Genomic DNA, 12,728 nt, shown 5'->3' on the forward strand with positions numbered 1-12,728 from the left:
TGTCATCATTGGCTTACATAAATTAACCAAGTAATTAAAAGTAAAACAAACTTTTATGGAAAAATCATATTGATACATTTGAATCTTAAGTCTTAACTAGTAAGGTTTTATAGGATAAAATTTACTTTTATATAATTAGGATTTTTAATAAATAAATGGTTTTGAATATATAAATTTTATCCTAATTAAAAAATTTAGAAATAGAGCTACAATATTGTTCGAGCTGAGATATAATTAGATCTTAAATATGGACAATTCTCCTAATGAGATTTAAACATTAACTTAGTATGTTATGAGAGATTAATCGTTTTTTATTAGCCCAACCTTTATTGATAGTATTTGTCACCATTTCAAATGCAAAAAAGACAATTTTTTAAGGTAAAATGTATCATATATTAATAATAGTAACGGATGTACAAGAAATCTGTAAAGGTTGCTTTTTCTTTATATTTTCCTCCTTCCTTGTTATATACACAGTGTTCACACACATAAGTTACGAGAGTAAATTAATTTTTAAAGATTTTATAATTTTATAATTTTTAAAATTTAAAATATTGTTATCATAAATATGCCCGTATCTTTAAATTTAAATTAAATTATATTGTTATTATATTGAGTATTTTAAAGTATTTAAACAATTAATTATATTTGTCTCAATATAAAAATTTAATTTTATAAACAAGTGTATTTTAAACATGCATAAAAATAGGAGTGACTTATGAGAATGCACAAATATGTTACTATTTCACTATTAAAATTACCAAAGTAATATATATTTTAATAAATTCACTTTTAAGATACAAGTCAAACGTTTGAAAGTCAACTTTAATTTTGTGGAAGAAACTTATAGTATTTTTTTACGATCAGAAAATTTTGTTGCACAATTATTTTTTTTAAAAAAGGAAAAAACAACTTTCTAATGTCGGACTTATATCATAGAATTTAAAGTTTTTAAAAATATATTATTTTTGTAATTAAAAAAAACTATACCATTTTAATAAAAAGACGGCTGGTTGATAATTTTTTTTTTGAATTACTATAACATTAGTGTAAAATGTTTCTAACTTTGATAATTACTAATTTTTATCAGAAAATCTAATTAATCCTATTTAGTAAGAGAGTATCTCCTAATCACGTTTACTCATTTACAAGACTGAAATTCCTAATATCTTTATTAAGGGATCTAAGTCCAAAGATCAAACGTTATGTTGGAAAAAAAAAACCTTCAAACGGTGACAAATTTTTCCAACATCAAAAAATGGATTTTCTAGTGGATGTCATGGTGGCAGTGTTTCTGGCGAAACACAATCCTAGTTGGTATTCTGAAAGTAACATTGTAATTTGTTTTAAAAGAAGAGCTAGAATGCAACACGAGTGTATATATATGGATGCAAAAGTAATGTGATTTGTGAGAACCCAAAATGAGATAGCTTGGAAACTCCAGATGGGTATGCGGGATGTGGTGGAATCCTTCTTAATTGATGATTCTAGGAAATGGTTGGAGGCTTTTCAAAATTTATTGGTCATGCAACAACATATATACTTGAGCTTAATTTGTTTCTGAAATAGAAGTTGGTGTTCCGGTGTACTCTGTTTCACAGATATATGAGTCTAAAAAATACTTCACTCAGTCTTTATTAAGGTTTAATTTTAATAATTCATCAGATTACGAAAAATTGATGAATTTACTTCAAAATATTAAATTTATCTTAAATTATTTCTCCTTTCGTCTTTATTTATAAAAAATAATTTTAATTTTTCCCTCTTTTTATAAGACTTTATACCAATTATTTTGTTTACTAATAATTTTATTAAATAAAATGTCATTAATTATCCCTTTTTTTTCTCTTATAGAGATCGAAAAGATGAATAAATTTCTGTTAATATTAAGGACAAATTTTTATAAAAATATTAAGATGAATAGGTTGGAGTATAATTACATACAAATTTAATGTTATGTTGTTACATAAATTTAACTAATTTTTTAATAAACATAAATCAGTCAATAGCTTATAAATATAGGATAAGAAAATATATTTTTCTTTCAAAACTATCCCTATAAACAAAACTAACGAACCTTAATAGATTATGTTTATCTCATTATCATATCATTTTAAAATCGACTTTAATCATATTTTAATGAAAAATAATTCATATAAAAAGTATTTTGAATTTAAACTCATAAAAAAAATCAAGTCACACTTTTAATTTAGACGTATAACAAGGACGGAAGAAAGTATATGTTACCTCTCATACAGTACATTATGATGTATCTTGACTCTTGAGAGTGAGTTAATAAATATTTATTATATATTAATTGTAGTTAATAAATTTTAATTTTTTTTATAAAAACTAACATTTGATGAACTTGCTTGTTACAAAACTAGATATTAAATTTGTGCGAGTGTGCAAAGTATGCGTTAAATAACTTTTTTTTTACAAAAGGTTAAAATATTTTTTTTTAACGATTAAAAATCTTCTTTTGTTCTTCTGAAAATTGTACAATAGTAATATTTAAAACTAAGAAACATATTTCCATTTTACATTGCAAGATGTTAAAAAATTTCAAACAAATATTCTCATCACATTAAGATAATTCATTTTAAAAAACAAAACCCAAAAATAAAGTTTTTTGTGGGTAAAAATTAAGTGTTAATGATCCAATTAGCGTAAAATAACCAAGCCATTGGCGTAAAATTTCAAATGATTATTAGAAGTTAAGGAGACAATTTGTTTTAATATTATCGACAAAAAATAAGAGGGTCTAACTTAGGTTATATTTTACAAATTATTTCAGTTAATTTTTAGTTTTTTTATTAGTTAACTGTTTAGTAAATCTGTTTTTTAATTAGCTTTTAGTATTTTTTTTAGTAATTTCTAGTTTCTAAGTTTTAGTTTTTTTATATTTTTTTATTTTATTTTTAAAATATTTATTCAATTTTCTTATATTATCTTTTTTAAATATATCATTTATATTATTTTATATTTTTTAACCACTTCAATGTCTAATTTTACCGAATACACTTATAATTTAATAAATTAATTTAAAAGTTTTCAACTTTCACTTAATTTTATCAAATAAAACTTTAATTGATTAAATTAAATGTATAAATTATTATAAACTTCTTAATATTATAGATGAAACAACACTTTGGCACGAAACCACATTTTAAGTGTTTTAAAATCAGTTGCCATACTAATGTAAGACAGACACACCGTACGTGCTTGAGTAAATTTTTATTTTTAAGTAAATAAAGAAATATCATAAAGAAATATTGGAAAAAAGAGGAAGAGAAACCACCACTATTTTTTACAGCAACCAGTCTTGACAAATTGAACTTTTTTTTTTGTTACAAAATTAAATTGGAAGTTAAAGGAAAAGAAGAGAGAGAATAAATATTAATAGAAAATTAAAAAAAAATCAGTTATAATATGCTGTTGAAGATGTAAAATAAATAAAGAAAAAAATAAAACTAAAATGAGACATTGTCTCTATTATTACTAGCTAGCCAAAACACAAACACACTGTATTCAAACTTTTATTTCGCTATTATATTTCTCTACATTAATATTTCTTTTATTTCCTCTTAAATATGGGAATTTTTAAAATTACAATTTTAATTTTGAAAATGCATGATTTTAAAATTATAAAAAGTCATTTTTATAAAGCTAGGTTTATAATTATGTTGCGTTTCCAAAGTTTTTTTTTCTGCTTTTAGTTTTCTAAAATTTATTATTAGTTTTTAAAACAAATAAAAAAATTATAAAAATAATTATGCTTTTATTTTTCTAAAATTTATTAAATTTTTAAAAAGAAATCAATACTTTTAATTTACTTTTTTATTTTAAAAATATTTTTCATTTAACCAAAATGATGGGTTACTCACTTCCAAAATTATCTGAATGCAGCTTTAAAATTTATTTTAAAAAAAATAAAATTTTAAAACTTGAGAACTGGATCAGATAGTTTTTTTTTTATCTTATTTTAGTTTTAAAATTAAAATCATAATTTTCACTTCCAAAATAAAAATAAAAAAAAATCAAAATTTTCATTTAACTAAAATGGTGAGTTATTCACTTCCATAATTGTCGGCATGCAGTTTTAAAATTTATTTAATTAAAAAAAAGATGATTTAAGACTTGTTTCGATAATATAACTATACATGATTGAATTAACTAAGATTATACATAGAACTAATAAAAGATGTTTTTTGCACTTAAGAATATAATAAGATTTTATTATGGACCTACAATTCTTGCTTTTTTTTTGTAATTTCAAATATCATATTTTGCTAATATGCATCACAACAACCATAGGATAAGGGTGTTAGATAGGATTCAATAGTCTTGAGATGTAAACAAAGAAAGGGAAGAGAATTTGGGATTGACAGTGGTACGTTCATATATAAAACACATATATTATGTGACAAGAGATTTAGAATAAATGGTAAAAAAATTTAATTGATCAATATTGCCATCCACTTAATCCTCAAGCTTTTTTTCTTTATTTTCTCGAGCTTTCTCATCACCCAAATTTTTTTGGTCTCATTCACCACATCTTGAGTCACCCCTAAGCACAATTATAACATCTAAAGTAAGAAACATATAATGAAGTACTACTAGCAATTGAAAATATAAGAATCTTTTATGATAATTGTGATATATATGCACCTTATATATTATTATTAATCCAATTCCCATGTGAAGCAGATGTTTGATTTCAGTAATTTCTCCAACTTGAAGAATTGATATCATTATTTATGGGAATAGAAGTTGAAACAAATAAATGTGTAAGCTAACACTAATGAGTACAATATTTAAACTAATTAAGATCTCACATGTTTACAGATTCACACATGCACGATTTTAAGTGTAATACTCAGCATCAAGCATCTTTCACGTTATTATCATCCTTTGTGGAAACATTTCTTTACAACTTGTAAAATTTACACACTATGATGCGTCACATAAGCTTGACCGTTGCATAACATTTTCTTTTCCTGCTTTGTAACATCTTGACATGAGCAGAAGTAACAAATTTGATCATATTTTAAAACTGTTTAAAATATATTTATTAACTTGCATTAAGTAAGGATGCTACTCGGGGAAGTGCAATGAGGAGGGAAGGAGGGAGATGTTGAGGTACATCATGTACTAAAATTCCATGTGGTGTGGGGGTTGTTAAACAACGAGGAAGTTGAATGCTGATGTTGTTGTTGGGGAAATCACTGGTGGGTACACTTGTTGCAAAGGAAGGGAGGTACAACAAAGCATGTAGATATACTAGCAAAAATGAATGAAAGGAAAAAAGATACCTGGCATATGATGCATTGAGTTGAAAGATATCCACCCACAAACAAGAGACCTTAGGGTAGAGGAGGAAAACAATGAGAGGAGCAGAGGACAAAGAAGGGTGAAAGCAGTTGCTAATGAAAATTTAGTGAAACCAGATATAAAGAATAACTTGTTATCACGTGTGTGGTTACTTTTTTATTAGTTTCACTCTGTGTACCCATTTTTTTATTTTATTTTGCCTTTATATATTGTTATAGATAATGGAAAGACAAACACTTTCATTTAATTATAAAAATTCAGTTTAAAATGCATTATTGAGATTTTAGTTTCATATATTATGAGTAATTATTTTTTAATAACCGAGCATATATACCGTTATTGAAGATAAAATATTTTTGTGGGGATAATTTTATACCAATATCATGATTATCAAAAAATAAATAATAATAAAATGAGTAAAAATAATGTGAAAATCAAATGAAGTTATCGTTATTATTATTAATATATAAATTATAATTATATTTAGATTATCTTTTATTTCACTTTCTTTTAATATATATATTTTTTATCTTTAGTACACCTTTCTCATAACTCTTCTCTGAATTTGCATTCGAGTGGTATCATGACGAGTAGATAAACATGGGTCACAAACTCCAAAGGGAAGGTGAACTAAAGTGATTGAGTGAATTTAAATCTTTGAATATGACCACATCTACCGTGGGAGACTTTCCTAGGACTCCCAATGTGGGAAACATTTTTTTATCTGTTAGATCTGTTTATTTTAAAATCTGGTTAATGTATTTTTTTAATTTTTAATTTTCTTTTTTCTCACTTTTCCATTTTCGTCCCTTTTATTTCCCCTTTCCTTTTTTTTTTTCTTTTAATGTTGTTGCACAACATCGCCACCATTAGCGGCAAAATTAACCATAGCAGATGCAGTACTATAGAGGAAAGGAGACGATCTACGGTAGTTCACGGAGCACTTTGCGGTGGATTCGTTGCAATTCATGGTGGATTTTTTCGAAGGGTCGTGGTGGTTAACAATGATATGGAATCTGATTTTGATCATGTTTATGGGTGATGGTGGTTTCTTGGTGGGTTCATTGTGTTTCGTGGTGGGTTTTACAGTAGTTCGTGATGATCCTTGCGAAAGTGCGTGACAGTAAAACCACCACGATCGCAAAATCTTCGTAACGCTTACGTTTGCTCCCAAATCAGCATGGCATGAGAAAAATAAAATACAAAATGCCACCATAAAAAATTGTCTCCGACAGCGGCACATGGTGGACAATGTAATAAAAAAGAAGATGAGGGTTGACTAAGTGAGAGATAACGGATAAAACAGGAAAAAGAAGAAAAAAGAATAAATTAATAAATAAATCTCATTCATACATTAAAATTAAAAAAAAAATATGATGGTTGCAAAAAAAGTTTCTTTGGAAAAGTGTCCCACAGTACAATAATTAGTCAATATAGTTATGGTTTATTTGGTTTGTATATTTATTTTTTATTTTTATTTTTAAAAAAATTAGAATTCTGAAAATATGTTTTTAATTTCTTATTTATTGTTTTCGAAGAAGGAGAGAAGCGTATGAAGAAAATGTATTTTTAGATTTGCTTAAAATTATATTTCTTGTCACCGCGTTTTCATTTTAATTAAAATGAGATTTCTGATTCCTATTTTTAACTGAAAATATTAAAAATAAAATTTTATTATTTTTATTTTTTGATTCGTTTGAACAAATATTATCACTGGAAATATTTTCAAATATCCAACCAAACACAACACATTTCCATCATAATTTTTTATTTTCAGTGAAAATAAAAACAAAAAATAATCAAACCAAACACCTCCTAAATATTTCTAAACAGTACGAAATGGATCATGCAGTGGTAAGGATAAGTGGGCCGTGTTCATAAATACTCCACAGCAGTAGCCTTGTTTATTCTCAGAAAATGCTTCGACTTACACATAACCAAAGCCCACGTACAGGCCCAGAGCCAATGATATCTTGTGTATGAAAAACATATTTCCAAATCAATGGAAATTTTTTTCATCCATAAAATTTGAAGATAAATATTAAAATTTTTATTAAATTTATAATAAGTCATATATTTTATTTAACTAACCAATTTAGACTCACTTAGTGTAGAATAACATGATTGTATTTGATTTATCTTTTAAGAAATTATATAGTTTTTTTTAATAAGGTTGTTCAAATAATTGGTAGAGGATAATGCAAGGCATCCTGCACGATGTGGAATTAAGAGAGGTTGAATAACAAAAATAGAAGAAGAAGAAAAAAAGTATATCTGTTTCTATTTTTAAGTTTTCAAAATCCCACTTTAGAAAAAATATACAGAATTTAATAAAAAGGAAATCTTATTTTTAAATCAAATTTTTAACCAAATAAAAAATGAATATTTCTATTTTTTTATTTTTGCTTTCTTTTTAAGTACTAAACCTATACTTATAATATAAATTCGAATACACAACTTAATTTACTCTCTCAATTAGATATTCTCAATATATTTTCTCCTTTCTTCTTTAAATGTGCATTTGACATACTATCTGAACAGCTAATCATAAAAATTCTCTCAATCGTCTCAAAATACAATCTTCTCATCTTTATATGTTTTCTCGATCTTATTAATTGTCTATCTATTTTAATTCACCATTTTATTTCTATTTCTAAATTGAATTTTAATAATTTCTTAAATAATCTTTTTGTAATTATAAATAACCCTATACCACAAATTAAACCATTTATTGTAAAATTTAAATATAATTGATATATTTAAAGATTGTAGACTTAGAATACTAGTATATATAGATGGATTGATGTATATAAATAGATGTTTTTGTTGAGAGTGAATAAAAATTAGTGATTTTATTATGCTGGAATAAAATTACAATAGAAATGTTTTTTTTTATATAAAAATCACTCAAATTAAAAAAAAAACATGATACCGTATTTTACGGAAGCATGGTAATTCCTAGTTCCTACTTTCTCCCCATTACCAAATGACTCATTACCCATGTGCGATCTTGCAGTCTGGACGGATGGAGAGGACAAGTGGAAGTGTGGAACCATGGTCCCTATCCCAATCCCTAATCATGCTTTTATCGTAAGTTGGTCATTATTTTTTTGGTAATGTAAAATGACAGATAATTTGAAACAGAAAAACTTTGTCAAAATCACACTTATTAGTTATTTCAAAATGGATTATATATTTTATGCTTAATTACACTTTTTATTCTTTTTTTTATATAAATTTAACTTCTAAAAAATTAATTTTGCGTATTCTATCTTAATTTTTTTTGAAAAAATTACAAAAATTATATATTTTTATCGTTGAATTAACATGACATGTCAACATAATAGTAATTTTTCTTCAAAATTTTTTATTTTTTGATAAATTTTGTCTTTAATTTTATAATTTTTTTTGACAAATTTTACTCCTAAGTTTTACACTTATGTTAGCATGATGTCGGTTCAAGTAAAATTTACAAGATTTTTTACAAGTTGGAGGCATGTGCAAAATTAATTTGTTTAAGAAAAATTTGTCAAAATATAAAAAACACAATTAAGCCTATATTTTAAATCATATTGATACCACTTTAATTGTGTAAGAAATAAATACGTTTTCATTTCTTTAGCCATTACTTTGGGGTGTGATTTAAATGCATGATTCATATAAAATCAAATTAACTTTTTGTTATGAAAATAAAATAAAAAAGTTTAAGGGAGTGACAATGTTAAGATCTAAACATGTCACTCTACTGTAAAAAGATTTAACTTGGTTAAAAAATGCGGATGAATAATTATAAACCTTTTAGTATATATTTTAATTTTTACGAATAAAAAAATAACTTGAATGATTAAGATGGAAAAATGCCTATAATCTTTTTGCTTATAACAAAAAAAATCACTTAAATGAGTCATTTTCATTTTATGTATGTAGTGCATGCAACAATTAAATTGATTTTTTTTCACATTATTAATTATTTTGTATATTCATTTATAACTCTTTTTATTACATTAATTATGATCTCTCTCTCCAAATTTTACTTTTCTTTTCCTTCAACTCATTTTGCAATTCCAATGGGTTGAGCTTATTTATGTTAATCCTTACCCAATTCAAAATTTTGATACGTCATATATTTATATTCAAATTTGATTTGAGCAATTTTTTTAGAGCAAATTATAAATTAATTCCATCCAATTTATAAACATAATATATATCAATATTGACATGGATGAACCTAGAGCATTCTTTGATTAGAAGTTAAGAATTAATTTCAGAAATACTAATTATAAGATATTCATTTAAAAAACTGATTTCTTTCAATATATATATATATATTATTCATATGAATTTAAAAAATCAAATCACTAACCACGAACTCAAAGAACAACTTTATTAATCATGTCACTTTATGTTAATTAATTATTAATATTAACATTATATGTAAAACTATATAAGTGAAAGAACTAAAGAAGCATATATTAAATTGCATTTATATTATAATATGTGTTTCAAGACAAATAATATCAACCTAAATATTTTATAATGCTATGAAAAATACTATGCATATATTTAAAGACAATATCTAAGGCTAAGGGTATTAACTTAAGATATCCTCTTATTAATTCCTATTTATTTGAAAAATTATAAATTAAAAAAATTATAAAACATTAAACCAAATTAAAATAACTCATAATATAAATCGAATTCCTTTTGAAATATACTAAAGATTATTTTTAAAACTCGATGAATTCCATCAAAAATGACTTCTAACTTTTTGATCGAAAGGAGTTACTGCAACAAAAAAGAAGATCGAATTAAGAAGTTAATAATAATACTGAAGAGATCATTGATGCCCGTACCAAACATATAAAAATAAAGAAAAAATCATCAACGTGCAACCCCATTTTTTATGTGCGGATGGAAGAAAGATATAAATAAAGAGAGAGTCAAATTAATAAAGTGATAAAAAAAATAGAAAGAGAAATGAGTTGTAAAAGAAATTGAGTGTATAAATATAATATTTCAAAGTAAATGTATATATCATGCATGTAATAGTAATATTTAGCAAAAAAACAAGCGTTTTCCATGACGTCGTTGAATTTGTCCACGGTACTCACGACCCCACTTTCTGCACAAAGTAAATTACCCATTTATAAGGGCAATAAATTCTGCTTTCTCTTCACTGCATTCAACTCCTCGAAACCTCTACATATAGTGACCCTATAATGGTTCACTCACTCAACACAAACTAAATTGGTACAAAACAAAATGCTGCTGCTGTTTGGCTGATGATGCGTCCAAGGACTGATCCATCCGCTCAATAATTCTAGATATTGCCGCCAGCAACTGCTTTTTTTGTTAGGTATTTTCATATTTACTTCTACACAGCTTTTTTGTTTATATATGCGAATTTTCGATTACGTTGTTCTATTCTACTCATTACTCAAACTGATCAAGTTGACAGTAGGCAGTACACACAAAAACCTTTGTTGGTTCTTCTAGATAACTCCTCAGCATAAAATTTTGATTTGACTCCAAACTTGTTAATATCAACGAGGTGGATATATAGATCTTGGATCCCATCAACTATCCCTCTAATGTTCAACCATTTCAACGCTTCCGACCACCCTTTAATTTTGATCCCGTCATTCTATATATGTAACATTTTGGTTTGTCTATAATTCCCTCAATTTTAGTTCCACAAGAGATTTTTACATTTTCCTTTGAAGCTTAATTGCCTCTCTTGAAGAACTGTTTCAATTGGTTCAACTTGATTTCGATCTTAAGGAACCTGACATCTCTTTCTGGTTAGTTTTCACACGCACTATTTCACTTTACACTTGTTTTGATGGGTGGATTCAAGGTTTTAACAACAGAAATTTTGGCTGCTACGTTAAAATTTTGGGTGGTCGGGGATCACAATTGTGACCACATCGACCGCATTTGGCGCTAACGGGCCAAAACCACAGCTGCAATTTAAATCTTCCGTTGGATTAAAATAAAAATGACTTGCTAATTGCTATCTCCATCTCTCGATCGGTTGCTATTTATAATCAGACGACTATTTAGTGCGTAATTGATTTAGCTTGATGTTAAAAATACTGTTCACAACAATGAATTCTGAAAAAAAGAAATTTATTATTTCTTGAAAATGAACAGATCTCAAAGACTGAGTTAGAGGAAGAGTTACTTTGGTTGGAAAAGCTTTAACATCATGTGCAAAAGAAAGAGTCCAGGCTCAGAATTGAGGCTGACGAGCAGGCCCACATCGCCTGAGTTATCATCGTCGACATCATCAGGTGAGTGGCCGGAATTCTCATCATCATCACCATCTGCTTCCTCGGCGTCATATACATCGAAGATGCCGAAGGAGGGTATATGTGTATTTTTCCCAGAGGCAGAAGAGGAGAACGTGCAACGTGCAAATGCTGCTCCAGAAACAAAGGCCATGGATCTCGTTGGTTGTCCTCGATGCTTCATGTACGTCATGTTATCTGAGGCGGATCCAAAGTGCCCTAAGTGCAAGAGCACAGTGTTTCTTGAGTTTTTCAAAGCTGAAAACTTCAAGACGGACAATTGAGCTATGGGGAGACTTTATGGGAATTAATAAATAAATTAAATCCTTGTGGTTCTAGGACGTTTATTTATGCCTGTTTTGTTTTTGAAATCTGAAGCTTCAATTCATAGGACTATCTGTATCTTGTTTGAGAGTGAAGTTAAGTAAAGAATAAAGATTACGGGAGATATATGGTAGTGTAACGTGATGCCACTATATATGAATATGGGAACGGAACCAGGAATGTTACTACTAATAAGGTACTAATAATATGTGTCTACTTTTTTTTTTTCATGTATTTCTCTAATTTCAAAATATAGACTAGCATTGCCATTAGGTTAGGTGTGCATATAATGTCAAGCTTTTTTAAATGCCAAATCAATATTTTCCTAGAACCCCAAGCCTAATTACGAGGATAACTGGAGTGTTCATAATTGATTATATAATTTCTTTGTTAGGGATGCATCTTCTCATACATTATTCTCACTTGGTAAGTTTATGTCTTTCTCTTAAAAGATACTATCAAACAAGTAGAATTCCATCAAAATTTAAATATATAGATCATTTAAAAATAGATATAACTAAACGCAAAAATGCCACATAACTTTGTCGTAAAAAAAATAACACAAAAGATTTGTTCTATTTTTCGCAAATAACTAAATGGCAAATGTATTAGATTAACTATTGACTATTTGTATAATTAGTATAATCAAATAAATATACATGTATGGAAATTTAAAATTTTGTAAGAGCAAATTAAGTTCAAATTTAGGGATTTCGGTACATGTACTAAGCAGATAATATATATATATATATATATATATATATATATATATATATATAT

The 12,728-nt window shown here is 26.4% G+C and overlaps 1 protein-coding gene across 1 annotated transcript; it reads left to right on the forward strand.

Moving 5' to 3' along the window:
* Positions 1-11,542: 11,542 nt before the first annotated feature.
* On the forward strand, positions 11,543-11,908 carry LOC114373379. Its single transcript, XM_028330845.1, has one exon. The coding sequence runs from the start codon at positions 11,543-11,545 to the stop codon at positions 11,906-11,908; it is 366 nt and encodes a 121-aa protein (XP_028186646.1).
* Positions 11,909-12,728: the final 820 nt, after the last annotated feature.

The sequence above is a fragment of the Glycine soja genome, chromosome 11 (genome assembly GCF_004193775.1).
Source record: "Glycine soja cultivar W05 chromosome 11, ASM419377v2, whole genome shotgun sequence".
NCBI classification, from domain to species: Eukaryota; Viridiplantae; Streptophyta; class Magnoliopsida; order Fabales; family Fabaceae; genus Glycine; species Glycine soja.